Genomic DNA, 24,769 nt, shown 5'->3' on the forward strand with positions numbered 1-24,769 from the left:
GGGGAATGGATAATAACAGAATTTATGTTTACCTGATAAATTACTTTCTCCAACGGTGTGTCCGGTCCACGGCGTCATCCTTACTTGTGGGATATTCTCTTCCCCAACAGGAAATGGCAAAGAGCCCAGCAAAGCTGGTCACATGATCCCTCCTAGGCTCCGCCTACCCCAGTCATTCGACCGACGTAAAGGAGGAATATTTGCATAGGAGAAACCATATGAGACCGTGGTGACTGTAGTTAAAGAAAATAAATTATCAGACCTGATTAAAAAACCAGGGCGGGCCGTGGACCGGACACACCGTTGGAGAAAGTAATTTATCAGGTAAACATAAATTCTGTTTTCTCCAACATAGGTGTGTCCGGTCCACGGCGTCATCCTTACTTGTGGGAACCAATACCAAAGCTTTAGGACACGGATGAAGGGAGGGAGCAAATCAGGTCACCTAAATGGAAGGCACCACGGTTTGCAAAACCTTTCTCCCAAAAATAGCCTCAGAAGAAGCAAAAGTATCAAACTTATAAAATTTGGTAAAAGTGTGCAGTGAAGACCAAGTCGCTGCCCTACATATCTGATCAACAGAAGCCTCGTTCTTGAAGGCCCATGTGGAAGCCACAGCCCTAGTGGAATGAGCTGTGATTCTTTCAGGAGGCTGCCGTCCGGCAGTCTCATAAGCCAATCTGATGATGCTTTTAATCCAAAAAGAGAGAGAGGTAGAAGTTGCTTTTTGACCTCTCCTTTTACCAGAATAAACAACAAACAAGGAAGATGTTTGTCTAAAATCCTTTGTAGCATCTAAATAGAATTTTAGAGCGCGAACAACATCCAAATTGTGCAACAAACGTTCCTTCTTTGAAACTGGATTCGGACACAAAGAAGGCACGACTATCTCCTGGTTAATGTTTTTGTTAGAAACAACTTTCGGAAGAAAACCAGGTTTAGTACGTAAAACCACCTTATCTGCATGGAAAACCAGATAAGGAGGAGAACACTGCAGAGCAGATAATTCTGAAACTCTTCTAGCAGAAGAAATTGCAACCAAAAACAAAACTTTCCAAGATAATAACTTAATATCAACGGAATGCAAGGGTTCAAACGGAACCCCCTGAAGAACTGAAAGAACTAAGTTGAGACTCCAAGGAGGAGTCAAAGGTTTGTAAACAGGCTTGATTCTAACCAGAGCCTGAACAAAGGCTTGAACATCTGGCACAGCTGCCAGCTTTTTGTGAAGTAACACAGACAAGGCAGAAATCTGTCCCTTCAAGGAACTTGCCGATAATCCTTTCTCCAATCCTTCTTGAAGAAAGGATAGAATCTTAGGAATCTTTACCTTGTTCCAAGGGAATCCTTTAGATTCACACCAACAGATATATTTTTTCCATATTTTGTGGTAAATTTTTCTAGTTACAGGCTTTCTGGCCTGAACAAGAGTATCAATAACAGAATCTGAGAACCCTCGTTTTGATAAGATCAAGCGTTCAATCTCCAAGCAGTCAGCTGGAGTGAGACCAGATTCGGATGTTCGAACGGACCTTGAACAAGAAGGTCTCGTCTCAAAGGTAGCTTCCATGGTGGAGCCGATGACATATTCACCAGATCTGCATACCAAGTCCTGCGTGGCCACGCAGGAGCTATCAAGATCACTGACGCCCTCTCCTGATTGATCCTGGCTACCAGCCTGGGGATGAGAGGAAACGGCGGGAATACATAAGCTAGTTTGAAGGTCCAAGGTGCTACTAGTGCATCTACTAGAGTCGCCTTGGGATCCCTGGATCTGGACCCGTAGCAAGGAACCTTGAAGTTCTGACGAGAGGCCATCAGATCCATGTCTGGAATGCCCCACAATTGAGTAATTTGGGCAAAGATTTCCGGATGGAGTTCCCACTCCCCCGGATGTAATGTCTGACGACTCAGAAAATCCGCTTCCCAATTTTCCACTCCTGGAATGTGGATTGCAGACAGGTGGCAGGAGTGAGTCTCCGCCCATTGAATGATTTTGGTCACTTCTTCCATCGCCAGGGAACTCCTTGTTCCCCCCTGATGGTTGATGTACGCAACAGTCGTCATGTTGTCTGATTGAAACCGTATGAACTTGGCCTTTGCTAGCTGAGGCCAAGCCTTGAGAGCATTGAATATCGCTCTCAGTTCCAGAATATTTATCGGTAGAAGAGATTCTTCCCGAGACCAAAGACCCTGAGCTTTCAGGGGTCCCCAGACCGCGCCCCAGCCCATCAGACTGGCGTCGGTCGTGAAAATGACCCACTCTGGTCTGCGGAAGGTCATCCCTTGTGACAGGTTGTCCAGGGACAGCCACCAACGGAGTGAGTCTCTGGTCCTCTGATTTACTTGAATCGTCGGAGACAAGTCTGTATAGTCCCCATTCCACTGACTGAGCATGCACAGTTGTAATGGTCTTAGATGAATGCACGCAAAAGGAACTATGTCCATTGCCGCTACCATCAAACCTATTACTTCCATGCACTGCGCTATGGAAGGAAGAGGAACGGAATGAAGTGTTTGACAAGAGTTTAGAAGTTTTGTTTTTCTGGCCTCTGTCAGAAAAAACAGAATTTATGTTTACCTGATAAATTACTTTCTCCAACGGTGTGTCCGGTCCACGGCGTCATCCTTACTTGTGGGATATTCTCTTCCCCAACAGGAAATGGCAAAGAGCCCAGCAAAGCTGGTCACATGATCCCTCCTAGGCTCCGCCTACCCCAGTCATTCGACCGACGTTAAGGAGGAATATTTGCATAGGAGAAACCATATGTTACCGTGGTGACTGTAGTTAAAGAAAATAAATTATCAGACCTGATTAAAAAAACCAGGGCGGGCCGTGGACCGGACACACCGTTGGAGAAAGTAATTTATCAGGTAAACATAAATTCTGTTTTCTCCAACATAGGTGTGTCTGGTCCACGGCGTCATCCTTACTTGTGGGAACCAATACCAAAGCTTTAGGACACGGATGAAGGGAGGGAGCAAATCAGGTCACCTAAATGGAAGGCACCACGGCTTGCAAAACCTTTCTCCCAAAAATAGCCTCAGAAGAAGCAAAAGTATCAAATTTGTAAAATTTAGAAAAAGTGTGCAGTGAAGACCAAGTCGCTGCCTTACATATCTGATCAACAGAAGCCTCGTTCTTGAAGGCCCATGTGGAAGCCACAGCCCTAGTGGAGTGAGCTGTGATTCTTTCAGGAGGCTGCCGTCCGGCAGTCTCATAAGCCAATCGGATAATGCTTTTAATCCAGAAGGAGAGAGAGGTAGAAGTTGCTTTTTGACCTCTCCGTTTACCAGAATAAACAACAAACAAAGACAAAGTTTGTCTGAAAACCTTAGTAGCTGCTAAGTAAAATTTGAGAGCACGAACTACATCCAAGTTGTGCAACAAACGTTCCTTCTTTGAAACTGGATTAGGACACAAAGAAGGCACAACTATCTCCTGGTTAATGTCTTTGTTAGAAACAACTTTTGGAAGAAAACCAGGTTTAGTACGCAAAACCACCTTATCTGCATGGAACACCAGATAAGGAGAAGAACACTGCAGAGCAGATAATTCTGAAACTCTTCTAGCAGAAGAAATTGCAACCAAAAACAAAACTTTCCAAGATAATAACTTAATATCAACGGAATGTAAGGGTTCAAACGGAACCCCCTGAAGAACTGAAAGAACTAGGTTGAGACTCCAAGGAGGAGTCAAAATTTTGTAAACAGGCTTGATTCTAACCAGAGCCTGAACAAAGGCTAGAACATCTGGCACAGCTGCCAGCTTTTTGTGAAGTAACACAGACAAGGCAGAAATCTGTCCCATCAAGGAACTTGCAGATAATCCTTTTTCCAATCCTTCTCGAAGGAAGGATAGACTCTTAGGAATCTTAACCTTGTCCCAAGGGAATCCTGCAGATTCACACCAACAGATATACCAAATTATGTGGTAATTTTCTGGTTACAGGCTTTCAGGCCTGAACAAGAGTATTAATAACAGAATCTGAGAACCCTCGCTTTGATAAGATCAAGCGTTCAATCTCCAAGCAGTCAGCTGGAGTGGGTCGAACGGACCTAGAACAAGAAGGTCTCGTCTCAAAGGTAGCTTCCATGGTGGAGCCGATGACATATTCACCAGATCTGCATACCAAGTCCTGCGTGGCCACGCAGGAGCTATCAAAATCACCGACGCCCTCTCCTGATTGATCCTGGCTACCAGCCTGGGGATGAGAGGAAACGGCGGGAACACATAAGCTAGTTTGAAGGTCCAAGGTGCTACTAGTGCATCCACTAGAGCCGCCTTGGGATCCCTGGATCTGTACCCGTAGTAAGGAACTCTGAAGTTCTGACGAGAGGCCATCAGATCCATGTCTGGAATGCCCCACGGTTGAGTGACTTGGGCAAAGATTTCCGGATGGAGTTCCCACTCCCCCGGATGCAATGTCTGACGACTCAGAAAATCCGCTTCCCAATTTTCCACTCCTGGGATGTGGATAGCAGACAGGTGGCAGGAGTGAGACTCCGCCCATAGAATGATTTTGGTCACTTCTTCCATCGCTAGGGAACTCCTTGTTCCCCCCTGATGGTTGATGTATGAACTTGGCCCTCGCTAGCTGAGGCCAAGCTTTGAGAGCATTGAATATCGCTCTCAGTTCCAGAATATTTATCGGTAGAAGAGATTCTACCCGAGACCAAAGACCCTGAGCTTTCAGGGATCCCCAGACCGCGCCCCAGCCCATCAGACTGGCGTCGGTCGTGACAATGACCCACTCTGGTCTGCGGAAGGTCATCCCTTGTGACAGGTTGTCCAGGGACAGCCACCAACGGAATGAGTCTCTGGTCCTCTGATTTACTTGTATCTTCGGAGACAAGTCTGAATAGTCCCCATTCCACTGACTGAGCAGGAACAGTTGTAATGGTCTTAGATGAATGCGCACAAAAGGAACTATGTCCATTGCCGCTACCATCAAACCTATCACTTCCATGCACTGCGCTATGGAAGGAAGAGGAACGGAATGAAGTATCCGACAAGAGTCTAGAAGTTTTGTTTTTCTGGCTTCTGTCAGAAAAATCCTCATTTCTAAGGAGTCTATTATAGTTCCCAAGAAGGGAACCCTCGTTGACGGAGATAGAGAACTCTTTTCCACGTTCACTTTCCATCCGTGAGATCTGAGAAAGGCCAGGACAATGTCCGTGTGAGCCTTTACTTGAGGAAGGGACGACGCTCGAATCAGAATGTCGTCCAAGTAAGGTACTACAGCAATGCCCCTTGGTCTTAGCACCGCCAGAAGGGACCCTAGTACCTATGAGAAAATCCTAGGAGCAGTGGCTAATCCGAAAGAAAACGCCACGAACTGGAAATGCTTGTCCAGGAATTCAAACCTTAGGAACCGATGATGTTCCTTGTGGATAGGAATATGTAGATACGCATCCTTGAAATCCACCTTGGTCATGAATTGACCTTCCTGGATGGAAGGAAGAAGTGTTCGAATGGTTTCCATCTTGAACGATGGAACCTTGAGAAACTTGTTCAAGATCTTGAGATCTAAGATTGGTCTGAACGTTCCCTCTTTTTTGGGAACTATGAACAGATTGGAGTAGAACCCCATCCCTTGTTCTCCTAATGGAACAGGATGAATCACTCCCATTTTTAGCAGGTCTTCTACCCAATGTAAGAATGCCTGTCTTCTTATGTGGTCTGAAGACAACTGAGACCTGTGGAACCTCCCCCTTGGAGGAAGCCCCTTGAACTCCAGAGAATAACCTTGGGAGACTATTTCTAGCGCCCAAGGGTCCAGAACATCTCTTGCCCCAGCCTGAGCGAAGAGAGAGAGTCTGCCCCCCACCAGATCCGGTCCCGGATCGGGGGCCCGCATTTCATGCTGTCTTGGTAGCAGTGGCAGGTTTCCTGGCCTGCTTTCCTTTGTTCCAGCCTTGCATAGGTCTCCAGGCTGGATTGGCTTGAGAAGTATTACCTTCCTGCTTAGAGGACGTAGCCCTTGGGGCTGATCCGTTTCTGCGAAAGGGACGAAACTTAGGTTTATTTTTGGTCTTGAAAAGACCTATCCTGAGGAAGGGCGTGGCCCTTGCCCCCAGTGATATCAGAGATAATCTCTTTCAAGTCAGGGCCAAAGAGTGTTTTCCCCTTGAAAGGAATGTCAAGCAATTTGTTCTTGGAAGACGCATCCGCTGCCCAAGATTTTAACCAAAGCGCTCTGCGCCACAATAGCAAACCCAGAATTTTTTCGCCGCTAACCTAGCCAATTGCAAGGTGGCGTCTAGGGTGAAAGAATTAGCCAATTTAAGAGCACGAATTCTGTCCATAATCTCCTCATAAGAAGAAGAATTACTAATAATCGCCTTTCCTAGCTCATCAAACTAGAAACACGCGGCTGCAGTGACAGGGACAATGCATGCAATTGGTTGTAGAAGGGAACCTTGCTGAACAAACATCTTTAGCAGACCTTCTAATTTTTTATCCATAGGATCTTGGAAAGCACAACTATCTTCTATGGGTATAGTGGCGCGCTTGTGTAGAGTAGAAACCGCCCCCTCGACCTTGGGGACTGTCTGCCATCAGTCCTTTCTGGTGTCGACTATAGGAAAACAATTTTATAAATATGGGGGGAGGTACTAAAGGTATACCGGGCCTGTCCCATTCTGTACTAACAATGTACGCCACCCGCTTGGATATAGGAAAAGCTTCGGGGGGCCCCGGGGCCTCTAAGAACTTTTCCATTTTACATAGTGGTTCTGGAATGACCAGATAATCACAATCATCCAAATTGGATAACACCTCCTTAAGCAGAGCGCGGAGATGTTCCAACTTAAATTTAAAAGTAATCACATCAGGTTCAGCTTGTTGAGAAATGTTTCCTGAATCTGAAATTTCTCCCTCAGACAAAACCTCCCTGGCCCCCTCAGACTGGTGTAGGGGCCCTTCAGAAACCATATCATCAGCGTTCTCATGCTCTACAGAATTTTCTAAAACAGAGCAGTCGCGCTTTCACTGATAAGTGGGCATATTGGCTAAAATGTTTTTGATAGAATTATCCATTACAGCCGTTAAATGTTGCATAGTAAGGAGTATTGGCGCACTAGATGTACTAGGGGCCTCCTGTATGGGCAAGACTGGTGTAGACGAAGGAGGGGATGATGCAGTACCATGCTTACTCCCCTCACTTGAGGAATCATCTTGGGCATCATTTTTACTAAATTTTTTTATGACATAAAATACATATAGTTAAATGAGAAGGAACCTTGGTTTCCCCACAGTCAGAACACAATCTATCTGGTAGTTCAGACATGTTAAACAGGCATAAACTTGATAACAAAGCACAAAAAACGTTTTAAAATAAAACCGTTACTGTCACTTTAAATTTTAAACTAAACACACTTTATTACTGCAATTGCGAAAAAGTATGAAGGAATTGTTCAAAATTCACCAAAATTTCACCACAGTGTCTTAAAGCCTTAAAAGTATTGCACACCAAATTTGGAAGCTTTAACCCTTAAAATAACGGAACCGGAGCCGTTTTTATATTTAACCCCTTTACAGTCCCTGGAATCTGCTTTGCTGAGACCCAACCAAGCCCAAAGGGGAATACGATACCAAATGATGCCTTCAGAAAGACCTTTCTATGTATCAGAGCTCCACACACATGCAGCTGCATGCCATGCTGTCCTCAAAAACAAGTGCGCCATACCGGCGCGAAAATGAGGCTCTGACTATGATTAGGGAAAGCCCCTAAAGAATAAGGTGTCAAAAACAGTGCCTGCCGATATAATCATATCAAAATACCCAGAATAAATGATTCCTCAAGGCTAAATATGTGTTAATAATGAATCGATTTAGCCCAGAAAAAGTCTACAGTCTTAATAAGCCCTTGTGAAGCCCTTATTTACTATCTTAATAAACATGGCTTACCGGATCCCATAGGGAAAATGACAGCTTCCAGCATTACATCGTCTTGTTAGAATGTGTCATACCTCAAGCAGTAAGAGACTGCACACTGTTCCCCCAACTGAAGTTAATTGCTCTCAACAGTCCTGTGTGGAACAGCCATGGATTTTAGTTACGGTGCTAAAATCATTTTCCTCATACAAACAGAAATCTTCATCTCTTTTCTGTTTCTGAGTAAATAGTACATACCAGCACTATTTTAAAATAACAAACTCTTGATTGAATAATAAAAACTACAGTTAAACACTAAAAAACTCTAAGCCATCTCCGTGGAGATGTTGCCTGTACAACGGCAAAGAGAATGACTGGGGTAGGCGGAGCCTAGGAGGGATCATGTGACCAGCTTTGCTGGGCTCTTTGCCATTTCCTGTTGGGGAAGAGAATATCCCACAAGTAAGGATGACGCCGTGGACCGGACACACCTATGTTGGAGAAATCCTCATTTCTAAGGAGTCTATTATTGTTCCCAAGAAGGGAACCCTTGTTGACGGAGATAGAGAACTCTTTTCTACGTTCACTTTCCATCCGTGAGATCTGAGAAAGGCCAGGACTATGTCCGTGTGAGCCTTTGCTTGAGGAAGGGACGACGCTTGAATCAGAATGTCGTCCAAGTAAGGTACTACTGCAATGCCCCTTGGTCTTAGTACCGCTAGAAGGGACCCTAGTACCTTTGTGAAAATCCTTGGAGCAGTGGCTAATCCGAAAGGAAGTGCCACGAACTGGTAATGCTTGTCCAGGAATGCGAACCTTAGGAACCGATGATGTTCCTTGTGGATAGGAATATGTAGATACGCATCCTTTAAATCCACTGTGGTCATGAATTGACCTTCCTGGATGGAAGGAATAATTGTTCGAATAGTTTCCATTTTGAACGATGGAACCTTGAGAAACTTGTTTAGGATCTTGAGATCCAAGATTGGTCTGAACGTTCCCTCTTTTTTGGGAACTACGAACAGATTGGAGTAGAACCCCATCCCTTGTTCTCCTAATGGAACAGGATGAATCACTCCCATTTTTAACAGGTCTTCTACACAATGTAAGAATGCCTGTCTCTTTATGTGGTCTGAAGACAATTGAGACCTGTGGAACCTCCCCCTTGGGGGAGGCCCCTTGAATTCCAGAAGATAACCTTGGGAGACTATTTCTAGTGCCCAAGGATCCAGAACATCTCTTGCCCAAGCCTGAGCGAAGAGAGAGAGTCTGCCCCCCACCAGATCCGGTCCCGGATCGGGGGCCAACATTTCATGCTGTCTTGGTAGCAGTGGCAGGCTTCTTGGCCTGCTTTCCCTTGTTCCAGCCTTGCATTGGTCTCCAGGCTGGCTTGGCTTGAGAAGTATTACCCTCTTGCTTAGAGGACGTAGCACTTGGGGCTGGTCCGTTTCTACGAAAGGGACGAAAATTAGGTTTATTTTTGGCCTTGAAAGACCTATCCTGAGGAAGGGCGTGGCCCTTACCCCCAGTGATATCAGAGATAATCTCTTTCAAGTCAGGGCCAAACAGCGTTTTCCCCTTGAAAGGAATGTTAAGCAATTTGTTCTTGGAAGACGCATCCGCTGACCAAGATTTCAACCAAAGCGCTCTGCGCGCCACAATAGCAAACCCAGAATTTTTCGCCGCTAACCTAGCCAATTGCAAAGTGGCGTCTAGGGTGAAAGAATTAGCCAATTTGAGAGCACGGATTCTGTCCATAATCTCCTCATAAGGAGGAGAATCACTATCGAACGCCTTTTCTAGCTCATCGAACCAGAAACACGCGGCTGTAGTGACAGGGACAATGCATGAAATTGGTTGTAGAAGGTAACCTTGCTGAACAAACATCTTTTTAAGCAAACCTTCTAATTTTTTATCCATAGGATCTTTGAAAGCACAACTATCTTCTATGGGTATAGTGGTGCGTTTGTTTAAAGTAGAAACCGCCCCCTCGACCTTGGGGACTGTCTGCCATAAGTCCTTTCTGGGGTCGACCATGGGAAACAATTTTTTAAATATGGGGGGAGGGACGAAAGGTATACCGGGCCTTTCCCATTCTTTATTTACAATGTCCGCCACCCGCTTGGGTATAGGAAAAGCTTCTGGGGGCCCCGGGACCTCTAGGAACTTGTCCATTTTACATAGTTTCTCTGGGATGATCAAATTCTCACAATCATCCAGAGTGGATAACACCTCCTTAAGCAGAGCGCGGAGATGTTCCAACTTAAATTTAAATGTAATCACATCGGGTTCAGCTTGTTGAGAAATTTTCCCTGAATCTGAAATTTCTCCCTCAGACAAAACCTCCCTGGCCCCCTCAGACTGGTGTAGGGGCATATCAGAACCATTATCATCAGCGTCCTCATGCTCTTCAGTATCTAAAACAGAGCAGTCGCGCTTACGCTGATAAGTGGGCATTTTGGCTAAAATGTTTTTGATAGAATTATCCATTACAGCCGTTAATTGTTGCATAGTAAGGAGTATTGGCGCGCTAGATGTACTAGGGGCCTCCTGAGTGGGCAAGACTGGTGTAGACGAAGGAGGGAATGATGCAGTACCATGCTTACTCCCCTCACTTGAGGAATCATCTTGGGCATCATTTTCAGTGTCACATAAATCACATCTATTTAAATGAGAAGGAACCTTGGCTTCCCCACATTCAGAACACAGTCTATCTGGTAGTTCAGACATGTTAAACAGGCATAAACTTGATAACAAAGTACAAAAAACGTTTTAAAATAAAACCGTTACTGTCACTTTAAATTTTAAACTGAACACACTTTATTACTGCAATTGCGAAAAAGTATGAAGGAATTGTTCAAAATCCACCAAAATTTCACCACAGTGTCTTAAAGCCTTAAAAGTATTGCACACCAAATTTGGAAGCTTTAACCCTTAAAATAACGGAACCGGAGCCGTTTTTATCTTTAACCCCTTTACAGTCCCTGGTATCTGCTTTGCTGAGACCCAACCAAGCCCAAAGGGGAATACGATACCAAATGACGCCTTCAGAAAGTCTTTTTTATGTATCAGAGCTCCTCACACATGCGACTGCATGTCATGCTTCTCAAAAACAAGTGCGCAATACCGGCGCGAAAATGAGGCTCTGCCTATGATTAGGGAAAGCCCCTAGAGAATAAGGTGTCTAAAACAGTGCCTGCCGATATTATTTTACAAAAATACCCATATTAAATGATTCCTCAAGGCTAAATATGTTATATATGAATTGATTTAGCCCAGAAAATGTCTACAGTCTTAACAAGCCCTTGTGAAGCCCTTATTTACTCTGTAATAAAAATGGCTTACCGGATCCCATAGGAAAAATGACAGCTTCCAGCATTACATCGTCTTGTTAGAATGTGTCATACCTCAAGCAGCAAAAGTCTGCTCACTGTTCCCCCAACTGAAGTTAATTCCTCTCAACAGTCCTGTGTGGAACAGCCATCGATTTTAGTAACGGTTGCTAAAATCATTTTCCTCTTACAAACAGAAATCTTCATCTCTTTTCTGTTTCAGAGTAAATAGTACATACCAGCACTATTTTAAAATAACAAACTCTTGATTGAATAATAAAAACTACAGTTAAACACTAAAAAACTCTAAGCCATCTCCGTGGAGATGTTGCCTGTACAACGGCAAAGAGAATGACTGGGGTAGGCGGAGCCTAGGAGGGATCATGTGACCAGCTTTGCTGGGCTCTTTGCCATTTCCTGTTGGGGAAGAGAATATCCCACAAGTAAGGATGACGCCGTGGACCGGACACACCTATGTTGGAGAAAAAGGGATTATCTATCTTTTTAAACAATAAAAATTCTGCAGTGGACTGTCCCTTTAACCTGGGAAGACCCAGGACATGAGATAAAAGATGATAAAAGATGGTGAAAGAACATTTGAAAGAACTTTGTGCTCAAAAGGGACAGACACGCATTGCTTGGACAAGTGGGAGTATTATTTGTGGGGTCTCTGCTTTACTGAGAAGAGAGAGAGGTGAGAAAAGTGCAGGAAAAAAGAGATGAAGAAATAAACACATGAAGTAGTGTCTGCTTGCAAGATATATGGCGTTATATTGTTTATAGTCATTATTTATTTTTGTTTCTTGATCAGCAGAACAAGTTGGAGTAGCGCATTCCTATAAGGGGGTCTTACATTTACATAATATAAAGAGATTTGTACCCATCCTTTGTCAGAAAAGTAAGTGGCGAGATCAGCTCATCAGAAATCAGTGCAGCTGCTTCTATCTTGCAGCATAGAGTAACTTTCACTTTCAAGGATAGGGACATCACAAAAAAGTTTTAAAGATACATTAAACACTAATTATATCTTATAAGCATAGTATTGAGGTTATCCTTCGCCTTCCTTTAGACATGGGTGCCGCCATGTTGAATTCTAGCTTTCAGCGCATTCCAGTATAGCGGTGTGTTTGCATATGTGCAGCAACCCTTCCACAGATATGTGCAGTGAAACTTAGGTTCCAATTTGGCAGTACATATAATTAGAGGGAGGTGCCTGAAATGTATTTCAATTAAATTAAAGGGACAGTCTAGTCAAATATAAACTTTCATGATTCAGATAGGGCATGTCATTTTAAACAACTTTCCAATTTACTTTTATCATAATTTTTGCTTTGTTTTCTTGGTATTTTTAGTTGAAAGATAAGTCTGGGAGGCTCATATGCAAATGTCTTAGCGCTTGAAGGCCACCTTTTATCTGAATGCATTTAGATTTTTTTTCCAAAACTATAAGGCATTAGTTCATGTGCGCCACATAGATAACACTGTGCTCATGCACGTGGAATTACCTAGGAGTCAGCACTGATTGTGATTATCTATCTTTCTAAACAATAAAAATTCTGGTGTAGACTGTCCCTTTAATTAAAAAAAAAACATCTTTTGTAAAACAGTCCACTCTAACATATGCAAACAATAAAACATGAAAGAAAAAAATAAATTGAAAAACTGAATAAACAAGCGTCATATATATTTACATGACATGCTGGAAAAAATTAGAGCATGCGTTTTTTCACTTTAATGGTCCTTTAATGGAAGTTTCAAGAGTTGATTCAGCACATATATGTTATACAAACAAATTACATATGAAATAATAGCTTAATAAAATGTTATATAATATACTACGTTAGCACTTCAGTATGAATATATAATAATGTAGAGGTTTTGTAGGCAAGGGTACCTGGTGTATTGCAAGTCCCATACAATTCAATATTTTTTCAGGCATGTCCCGTAGCTCATTGGACATTGGTACTGATGCAATAAGCTCCTCCTCCTGTATGAGCTCTTTATAATCCACAAGAATACTTCCCTTTCTTTCAATTTCATCCTAAGAAGAATAATATAAAAATATATATATATAATTTATTACACAATCACACTGCTGAACAGAAAAAGAAAGGTAATTTCTTTACTGCATATTAACATTCTGAAATCAAAATCTATTTATATTAATAACTTCTGTACGCTTTAGAGTCTAGACACTTCCGGACAGAAATGAAAAGCAAATAGTTTTTTAACTCTAATACAAACATTAACACTTAAGATGTTTATAGGTTTTATCTAACTTCTAAATAACATTCAGGAGTATGTGACGTTGGCACTCAGTGTGTTATACCATTTGCAACAATGTGGCTTTTGGATACTTTGCTATGAAGCTAACCTTTTTTGCAAGATAAACCTATTATCTACTATATGTGGATCTTTCAGCAAACAAACAACCAGTAGGAGGAGTTTCCAGACATCCGTGGTACACCCTGAATGAGGGGTTTGGATCAGACGTACCCTAGCTGGTGTGTGTGCACAGAACTGTGTTTATGGGACTTTGCTGTATTGGTATTTTCCCACTGGATGGCGGTTTGTTTAAACGCTGCCGCAAACCGAGGTATACCTCCGGATCCCAAGTTTGCAAGCCTTCAATATAATTTGCGGACTGTGTGAGTAACTCTGACTAGTGATATATAGCCAGATGCTTTTGATCCTCGCTTTAAGGACTCTATGTGTATTTTATATATGTTTATATGCATAAAGGTTTTTCTTGCTTTATTTAGGTTTTAAGTTTTTTTGGTAGATGTTGTATGTTTTTTGATGGTTTGTTCAGGACACTGGACACTACCTGGTCAATTATATCTTTTTATAATCGCAACTTAATAAATTACAATTTGATTAAGAATTCTGTGTGCAGTAATCCCTTTCTTTAAAGTGGCAGTAATGTATGCCACTTGATTCTTTCTATAAAATATTTCTTTAAAGGGTTGCACCAGGTTTTTTTTTTAAACATAGTAGTATTAACTCCTCCCTCCAATTCTATATAATAATTTCTAACTTATAAGAAGTATTTTGGAGGATTCTGCTATCCTTTTCTGGAGGTGGAGGACACTACTTTATTATAAATATTAACTAAAATATACATACATATATAACTATCATTGGCTGCGTTTGCTGTCGGTGTTCTGGAAATATGGCGTTCACTCTCTCTGATGATCTCTGGGAAGTGAAACTAAAAGATTCTTTGGCAAATAATAGTGAGACTAATGCAGACATTGAGGAAGAACTGAATGTATATGGTGCCTTTAGGAAACACAGATACTATCTTAATAGACAGTTAAAAATCAAGGCAGAAAATGCAAGCCTGGCCAATTATATTGAGAAGAAGATCGTTCCTAGAGGCCTTAGGCTGCTATTAGATCCAGGATCAAATACAAGGGAGGATGAGGAGGGGGACTCATTTGTAGAGGAATGGAATGGGAAATTATCCTCATGTTCCCTTGACCTGATGGATATGATGATTAAAAGGAATGAGAAAAGGCTAGAGAGAGTAAAAATAGAAGCAGAAAAAGCATTGGAAAGGGTTAATTTGAAGGTGAAAGGAGAAATTGAATGGGGAAACTAGCGCTAATATAGCAAAACTAAAGAGTGAAATTAAAACTAGGAAATGTCCCAAATTTAGAAGAGATCAGGAGGATTACAAAACAAATAAAGTGTATGTATACAAGTCACAAAAGGGGTCGTATGACTCGGGAACTGATGCCTCAGACTCTGAATACCTCTCAAAAAAAACTCCTCTGGTTTAGGCCCAGAAGGAGGGGGAGGGGGAGAAGGGGCAAAAAGAAAAGAGTTACCTGGGTCACAGATGAGGGAAAGATACTATCAGACAAGACAAATGAGAGGGAGGGGAGAGCAGTATGGCCAGTACAGGGGGAGACCTCAGGGAAGGGGAACTCGCTGGGGCTACTATATAACCCAAAAGATGAAGAAATACAGGTGGTTAATTTATCATCATTTCCCCTTAACCTTGCACATATTGATCTCCTAAAAAAAGGATTATCCTTTTGCCCCTCAGCCAACTTAGACAAATTTGAGGTCATAAAAGACCTCCATTTATTTGCAAGGAAGATAGTCCTGTCTCAAGTAATGAAAAGATCGGACCCTGCTGCCCCTAGTGCAATTACAGATGATGAAGAGACAATTAGAATTCTTGAGTCTCTCCTTGCTGATAATGAACAAGGGGGGACTCAGGACCACACTTTGGAAGAAATCTCTGTCACTGGTTCCAACTGTCAATATTTTTGTGAAACAGGTTGAAAAAGAGATTCAATCTCTTGGTGAAAAACAGGGGTATGAGAAATTGAAAACCATGTGAGAGAGGTGCTTTAAAAGAATAAAGCAATGCTAAAAATTTAATAATGAAGCCAGCGGACAAGGGTGGCAATCTTGTCCTTATGGATGAGTGTCTCTATGTAAATGAAGTTAAGCGCCAACTAAATGATAAACATCAATATGAGAAGCAAGATGTGAATCCCCTGGAAAAACTCCTTATTTAGACTATTGAATGATGCCAAAAGTCATGGCATAATAACATCCAAAGAGTTTCTTTATTTGTATCCTGAACACCCAGTGATGCCAGTATTCTATGTTCTTCCAAAATTGCACAAAAATATGAAATGCCCTCCTGGAGGCCAATTGTCTCCGGGATCGGAAGTGTCACTGAAAGAATTGGCGAATATGTAGATCTACATCTACGCCCTTTTTACTTCCCTCCTATGTTAAGGACAAATCGGATCTTCTGAGAAGACTTAATGGCATTTGCGTGAATGAAGGCAGGATTTTGGCATCACTGGATGTGGAGGGTCTATACTCTTCTATTCCCCATGAAGTAGGTTTGAAAGCCATCAAAAGTTTTCTTAACACTAGGGGTCCAGAGTATAAAGAACACACTGAATTTGTAGTATCAATACTGAGATTCATTCTAGAAAATAATGTCTTCATGTTTGATGGCAAAGTGTACTGTCAACTAAGGGGCACAGCGATGGGGGCGGTTTGCGCCCCGACATATGCCTGTTTACATCTGGGGGCTTGGGAGCTCGGTGAGGTCTTTGAGAACTACAGCGACATTGCTGATGAGCATATCCAGATGTGGATACGGTATGTGGACCATATGCTTATCCTGTGGGATGGCACAATCGATGAATTTAAAGAATTTGTTACCATTTTGAATCGGAATAACAGAAATATTTTTTTAACCTTTGAAACCAGTAATATAGGACTCTCCTTTCTTGATCTACAAATTAAGAAGGAGGGACAGTCTATTATTACAGAGAACTAGAGAAAAGAAAACGCGACTAAAACGCTGGAAGTGGCCATCCGGAGCACCTTAAGAGGGGTATTCCGTATGGCCAATTCCTGCGTCTAAAAAGGAATTGCTCCCCTCTCTCTAAGTTTGACTGTCATGCATTACAAATGAAGAAGCGCTTTGTGAAAAGGGGGTATTCGAATAAGTGTGTGAAAAAGGCCCTTTGGAAGGCAAGAAGTATGTCAAGAGATGATATTTTGTATAAAAAGAAAGAGAACCAGAAACAGATTAGATTCATTTCCCCGTTTAATAACCAGTGGGAGGAGGTCAGGTCAATTATGAAAAAGAATTGTCACCTCCTCACAATGGATGAGAAAATTGGAGAAGTTGTGGGGACTGACCCCGCAATGGTGGCTAGAAAGGCTCCAAGTCTGAAAGATAAACCTTGTTAGGAGCCAGTCACTCAGACTCTGATTGGTTACGTAAGAATAAAGGAATAAAAGGTAGCTTTCCGTGTGGTCACTGTGTGTACTGCATACACATGGAAAGTACAAAGAAGTTTTCAGTTGATGGATCAAAAATATATGACATTAGGTTCTTTTTCAATTGCAACTCTGTGGGGGTTATATACCTCCTGCAATGCTCGTGCCCGGTTTTTTATGTTGGAAAAACAAATGGATGAGAAAATTGGAGAAGTTGTGGGGACTGACCCCGCAATGGTGGCTAGAAAGGCTCCAAGTCTGAAAGATAAACCTTGTTAGGAGCCAGTCACTCAGACTCTGATTGGTTACGTAAGAATAAAGGAATAAAAGGTAGCTTTCCGTGTGGTCACTGTGTGTACTGCATACACATGGAAAGTACAAAGAAGTTTTCAGTTGATGGATCAAAAATATATGACATTAGGTTCTTTTTCAATTGCAACTCTGTGGGGGTTATATACCTCCTGCAATGCTCGTGCCCGGTTTTTTATGTTGGAAAAACAAAAAGAGCCATAAAGGACCGGGTACAAGAGCATAGAGATGATATCACTAAACTGAGAGACACTAATGTAGCAAGGCATTTTGATTGTGCACACAATAGTGATGCACAGTCTCTGAGGTTTGTGGTTATAGATAATGGCATCTCCTCCGGGAGAGGAGGTGACAATAATAAAGTTTTACTTCAAAAGGAAGCCAAGTGGATTTTTAGACTGAAGACTAGATTTCCACTTGGCTTAAATGATAAATTGGAATATGCCTGTTTTTTGTAAATTCTGTTTAAAATTTTCCTTTCTATCTGAGTTTCTCAATTGTATAAAATATGTGAGATTGAGCGCCATATTGACAGACCAGCACTGAATATGCAACACTGTAGCAGTAGTGACGTATATAAATGTATATTATTAACTAGGAATTATGTTATAATATTGTTACTAACTGCATAGGAAGATGGGCAGTTTGTTTACATGTTTAAAATCTTTAAGATGGTATAGTCCACCTTAAGGAGACTTCCTGTGTGGATCACCTGAGCACATACAGGTGCTATAAAAGAGGTGGTTCTGGGAGATTAATTATGCCCTGATGAAGCCCCTGACACACAAGTCTATGGTGGGGGTGAAATGTAAGTGACGTTGGCACTCAGTGTGTTATACTATTTGCAACAATGTGGCTTTTGGATACTTTGCTATGAAGCTAACCTTTTTTGCAAGATAAACCTATTATCTGCTATATGTGGATCTTTCAGCAAACCAACAACCAGTAGGAGTTGTTTCCGGACATCCTTGGTACACCCTGAATGAGGGGTTTGGATCGGACGGGTGTGTGTGCACAGAACTGTGTTTATGGGACTTTGCTGTATTGGTATTTTCCCACTGGAAGTTAACCACATAGAAGCTGCTATACAAGCCTTACACTGGACAGGCATGACAGACTATGAGACAAAGATTTTCTGGAATCTAACCAACCAGAGGAAAGGTGTGTAAGATCACTAACCTGCCCCCTCATGACGTCATCTAAGGTATCGGCATGTCTGAGAGCTGAAGCTGAATGGCGGTTTGTTTAAACGTTGCCGCAAACAGAGGTATACCTCCGGATCCCAAGCTTGCAAGCCTTCAATATAATTTGCGGACTGTGTGAGTAACTCTGACTAGTGATATATAGCCAGATGCTTTTGATCCTCGCTTTAAGGACTCTATGTGTATTTTGTATATGTTTATATGCATAAAAGGTTTTTCTTGCTTTATTTAGTTTTTTTTGTTAGATGTTGTATGTTTGTTGTTGGTTTTTTCAGGACACTGGACACTACCCGGTCAATGATATCTTTTTATAATCGCAACTTAATAAATTACAATTTGATTAAGGATTCTGTGTGCAGTAATCCCTTTCTTTAAAGTGACAGTAATGTATGCCACTTGATTCTTTCTATGTCTTTCTATAAAACATTCAGGAGTAATTAGTACTGACATGTAGAAAAAAGATTTATCTCTCATCCTCCTTGTGTATATTTTAATGCAACTTTGAATAAAGGATTTACTGTTTTTGTTTGAGTGCAGCAATCAACTTTTTCCTATGCATTATTTTGGAGCTTTTTTTCTGGCTTATTCTCTATTGCCAGCACCCTGCTACTGTGTGTTTTCATGTTTGCGGGCCATTCACATATCTTTACACTGCTAACTGTTGCCTGGGAGCTGCGTCTCTTGTACATTTGAATTTGGAATACTACGTCGGCTCGGCACGAGGAAGTAATCAGTGACATTCTTGCCAATCACATACACGCTCAGATGATTATAGTGCAACAAGGTCCTCCCACTTTGCCTACCAGCTGGTCATGATAGTTTAAAGCTCCAAGTGCATGGTCTGTTTTTTTGGTAACTTTGGAATAAGAGAAAAGGCAGAGATATTTTTTGCACAGACAGCACCTGGAAGATCTGAATTTGTGATTCTCAGCATGGCTTCAGAACTATGGTAGGAATACAGTTCTAATTTTGTGTTTATCTTCACAATTGGATGTTTGTTAATAATATTGTGGTTCATTACATCTGATAAACACTTTGCTGTATATATTAATTGAGTGGGACTCTCTTGCACTACTACGAGCATAGTGAAATTAATACTCCATCATTTTAATTCACGCATGTATACTGTGATTTTGCCTTCTGTTTCACCGTATATGATTCTACTTTTTACATACACACTAAAAACATAGCAGCTTTCTTTTAATAATTTAAATCATGCAGGATGAGAGTTTGAAAAAGGACTCTATGATTGATTTAAATGAGAGAAAGCATTTTCTTGACAAAATATTTTCTATATCAGATGATACAGCTCATGTATCCACTGACCAAAAGCGACACTTCTCACAATTTAAAAAGTTATTAACTACAGATCTACATTTATTGTGGAATATAGCAGCTTTCCTGAGGTACATAGAGATTAATAGAATTCCAAGAGGACTGCGCATAAAGAAATCCCACATATGATCTAGAAGATGATGATTTGAAATGTTAATGGAATGAGGCGTTGACAACTTGCTCAGTCACCTTTATGGGAATTCTAATCAAAAGGAAATGAAAAGAGCTAAATTAAAGGAGACGCTCTCTATTAAAAAGCACAGTACAATACAATACAAATTATAATAAAACTATGAAGACAAGATTAAAAACAGCAGATGAGGATTTGGCAGAACGAAAGGGTGGTAAAATTTGCCAGACACAAACGTGACAACAAGGAAAACAAAGTCTACATTTGGTCACGCTTCAGGAATAGGAGTAGAAATTACAGACATAAGAAGAGTAAAAGAAGAGTAATACATGCATAGCATTCTGAAATTGGTACTCCGAGACTCATACTGAGGAAAGATAAACCAGCACGTAAAGTGAGTGGTACAGTGGGTAATTATAATGAACACAGGGTAGAAGTTGACAATTCATTGGATGGGTTGCATTTTGTTGATCTATACTGTATATATCTCAACATATAATATATGTAATGTTTCAGTATTATATGAAGTGCTCTACCATTTGTAAATGACTGAGGTGGATGACACAAAAACATAATTTATGCTTACCTGATAAATTTAGGATCACCCACAGCAGAGCTGCTATATAGCTCCTCCCCTAACTGTCATATCCAGTCATTCGACCGAAAACAACCAGAGAAAGGAGAAACCATAGGGTGCAGTGGTGACTGTAGTTTAATTAAAATTTAGACCTGCCTTAAAAGGACAGGGTGGGCCGTGGACAGGATACACTACAAGAGAAATAAATTTATCAGGTAAGCATAAATTATGTTTTCTCTTGTTAAGTGTATCCAGTCCACGGATCATCCATTACTTGTGGGATACCAATACCAAAGCTAAAGTACACGGATGATGGGAGGGACAAGGCAGGATTAAGCGGAAGGAACCACTGCCCGAAGAACCTTTCTCCCAAAAACAGCCTCCGAAGAAGCAAAAGTATCAAATTTGTAAAATTTTGAAAATGTGTGAAGCGAAGACCAAGTCGCAGCCTTGCAAATCTGTTCAACAGAGGCCTCATTTTTGAAGGCCCATGTGGAAGCCACAGCTCTAGTAGAATGAGCTGTAATCCTTTCAGGGAGCTGCTGTCCAGCAGTCTCCTAGGCTAGGCGTATTATGCTCCGAAGCCAAAAGGACAGAGAGGTTGCCGAAGCTTTTTGACCTCTCCTCTGTCCAGAGTAAACTACAAACAGGGAAGATGTTTGACGAAAATCCTTAGTAGCTTGTAAGTAAAACTTCAAGGCACGGACTACGTCCAGATTATGTAAAAGACGTTCCTTCTTTGAAGAACCAAGGCGCTGCTAGAGCATCTATCAGCGTCGCTTCTGGGTCCCTGGACCTGGATCCGTAACAAGGGAGCTTGGCGTTCTGGCGAGACGTCATGAGATCCAACTCTGGTTTGCCACAACGATGAATCAATTGAGCAAACACCTCCGGATGGAGTTCCCACTCCCCCGGATGGAAAGTCTGACGACTTAGAAAATCCGCCTCCCAGTTCTCCACGCCTGGGATATGGATTGCTGACAGGTGGCAAGAGTGGGACTCTGCCCAGCGAATTATTTTTGAGACTTCTAACATCGCTAGGGAACTCCTGGTTCCCCCTTGATGGTTGATGTAAGCCACAGTCGTGATGTTGTCCGACTGAAATCTGATGAACCTCAGTGTTGCTAACTGAGGCCAAGCCAGAAGAGCATTGAATATCGCTCTTAACTCCAGAATATTTATTGGAAGGAGTTTCTCCTCCTGAGTCCACGATCCCTGTGCCTTCAGGGAGTTCCAGACTGCACCCCAACCTAGAAGGCTGGCATCTGTTGTTACAATTGTCCAATCTGGCCTGCGAAAGGTCATACCCTTGGACAGGTGGACCCGAGACAACCACCAGAGAAGAGATCTCTGGTCTCTTGATCCAGATTTAGCAGAGGGGACAAAACTGTGCAATCCCCATTCCACTGACTCAGCATGCATAATTGCAGCGGTCTGAGATGTAGGCGCGCAAATGGCACTATGTCCATTGCCGCTACCATTAAGCCGATTACCTCCATACACTGAGCCACCGAAGGGCGCGGAATGGAGTGAAGAACACGGCAAGCATTTAGAAGTTTTGATAACCTGGACTCCGTCAGGTAAATTTTCATTTCTACAGAATCTATAAGAGTCCCTAAGAAGGAGACTCTTGTGAGTGGGGATAGAGAACTCTTTTCCTCGTTTACTTTCCACCCGTGCGACCTCAGAAATGCCAGAACTATCTCTGTATGAGACTTGGCAACTTGAAAGTTTGTATCAGGATGTCGTCTAGATAAGGAGCTACCGCTATGCCTCGCGGTCTTCGAACCGCCAGAAGTGAGCCCAGAACCTTTGTACAGATTCTCGGGGCTGTAGCCAACCCGAAGGGAAGAGCTACAAATTGGTAATGCCTGTCTAGAAAGGTGTTATGATCTCCTTTCTCTTTAAATCCTTCTGACACCTCCCTTTCCACAACCCTTAAAAGGACCATCTGATCCCTATTTGCTTGCTTGATTATTTTAGTGTAACAGGGAAAGTTAGTTGTTAGGACTCTCCACTGTTATCCTGTTATCCAGCCTTTAGTGATTAAATAAGTCACTTCAACTGTCTCAACATTTATCCACATTGGGACTTTGTTTCAATTAACATTTCTTTGCATATTCTAAGGACTTTAACATATCAAGAAGATCTGTATTCTGAACTCTCACCTCTCAGCTTACAAACGGCACTCCGCTCCTGAATAGCAACTCTGTGACGTCATTCAAGCCGACACCAGGCCGGCATATGCAGACAGCGTTCAGACGCCAATCTGTTTACACAAGCTACCGCATCTACAGCCTTTAACCCTGCTTCCTACACTGCTTCAAGGAATACTAACAGCAAACAGTTGGTTTCAACGGAGAAGCTTAAAGGATTTATCACCTCTCTGAAACTAAGAACCGGAGGAGTTATCTACAAACCGCAAGTATCAAAAGCCTTGATTAATACTCTATTGCATGTTTGCTTAACTCCACATAAAGACTTTGCTTATACAAATACCGGAACAACTCTGTTTGCATAATCAGACTTCTTCTCTGCTTAAACTTGAGATTTATTAACTTTGCTTACTAACAACAATTTAACCACTTACTGCCTTCTCAGCAGCACCATTTAAAGCTTGTATTTATTTAAGAAGAGCTATTTTACAACTACAGTGAAAGTTAACTGTGAGTTGTGCTATTATTATTTAGCCTGTTAATTTGGATTAAATACGCTATTTAATCCTTTTCCTTGCTCTTCTGACAATAAGAGTTTTGGATTATTTAAATAGCTACAAATACAACATTTTAGTTCATATCATTGTCTGAACTGTATTCATAAATTGCAAAAGACCTGACAGAAAACATAACAAAAGGCAAACCTTAGAAACCGATGATGGTCTTTGTGAATCGGTATGTGAAGGTAGGCATCCTTTAGGTCCACTGTGGTCATGTACTGACCCTCTTGGATCATGGGTAGGATGGTCCGAATAGTTTCCATTTTGAAAGATGGAACTCTGAGGAATTTGTTTAAGATCTTTGGATCCAAAATTGGTCTGAAGGTTCCCTCTTTTTTGGGAACCACAAACAGATTTGAATAAAAACCCTGTCCTTGTTCCGTCCGCGGAACTGGATGGATCACTCCCATAATTAGGAGGTCTTGCACACAGCGTAGGAATGCCTCTTTCTTTATCTGATTTGCAGATAGCCTTGAAGGATGAAATCTCCCTTGTGGAGGGGAAGCTTTGAAGTCCAGAAGATATCCCTGAGATATGATCTTGAACATCTCTTGCCCATGCCTGGGCGAAGAGAGAAAGTCTGCCCCCTACTAGATCCGTCCCCGGATAGGGGGCCGTTCCTTCATGCCGTCTTAGAGCTTTCTGGCCTGCTTGCCTTTGTTCCAGGACTGGTTAGGTTTCCAGGCCTGCTTAGATTGAGCAAAAGTTCCCTCTTGCTTTGAAGCGGAGGAAGTTGATGCTGCACCTGCCTTGAAATTTCGAAAGGCACGAAAATTAGACTGTTTGGCCTTTGCTTTGGCCCTGTCCTGAGGAAGGGTATGACCCTTACCTCCAGTAATGTCAGCAATAATTTCCTTCAAACCAGGCCCGAATAAGGTCTGCCCCTTGAAAGGAATGTTGAGTAATTTAGACTTCGAAGTCACGTCAGCTGACCAGGATTTAAGCCATAGCGCCCTATGCGCCTGGATGGCGAATCCGGAATTCTTAGCCGTTAGTTTAGTCAAATGAACAATGGCATCAGAAACAAATTAGTTAGCTAGCTTAAGTGTTCTAAGCTTGTCAATAATTTCAGTCAATGGAGCTGTATGGATGGCCTCTTCCAGGGCCTCAAACCAGAATGCCGCCGCGGCCGTGACAGGCGCTATGCATGCAAGGGGCTGTAAAATAAAACCTTGTTGAATAAACATTTTCTTAAGGTAACCCTACAATTTTTTATCCATTGGATCTGAAAAAGCACAACTGTCCTCAACCGGGATAGTGGTACGCTTTGCTAAAGTAGAAACTGCTCCCTCCACCTTAGGGACCGTCTGCCATAAATCCCGTGTAGTGGCGTCTATTGGAAACATTTTTCTAAATATAGGAGGTGGGGAAAAAGGCACACCCGGTCTATCCCACTCCTTACTAATAATTTCTGTAAGCCTTTTAGGTATAGGAAAAACATCAGTACACACCGGCACCGCATAGTATTTATCCAGCCTACACAATTTCTCTGGTACTGCAACTGTGTTACAGTCATTCAGAGC

General features: G+C 42.0%; 1 protein-coding gene across 1 annotated transcript in view; it reads right to left on the reverse strand.

The window, feature by feature from the left end:
• The window catches only part of MCM8 (minichromosome maintenance 8 homologous recombination repair factor), a 465,182-nt gene that overhangs the window by 309,198 nt on the left and 131,215 nt on the right, over positions 1-24,769 (reverse strand). The window contains exon 5 of the mRNA XM_053712690.1: positions 13,106-13,252. Coding sequence (XP_053568665.1) covers positions 13,106-13,252 — 147 coding nt within the window. The remainder of the gene's footprint in view (positions 1-13,105; positions 13,253-24,769) is intronic.

Source organism: Bombina bombina, chromosome 4 (genome assembly GCF_027579735.1).
Source record: "Bombina bombina isolate aBomBom1 chromosome 4, aBomBom1.pri, whole genome shotgun sequence".
Taxonomy (NCBI): Eukaryota; Metazoa; Chordata; class Amphibia; order Anura; family Bombinatoridae; genus Bombina; species Bombina bombina.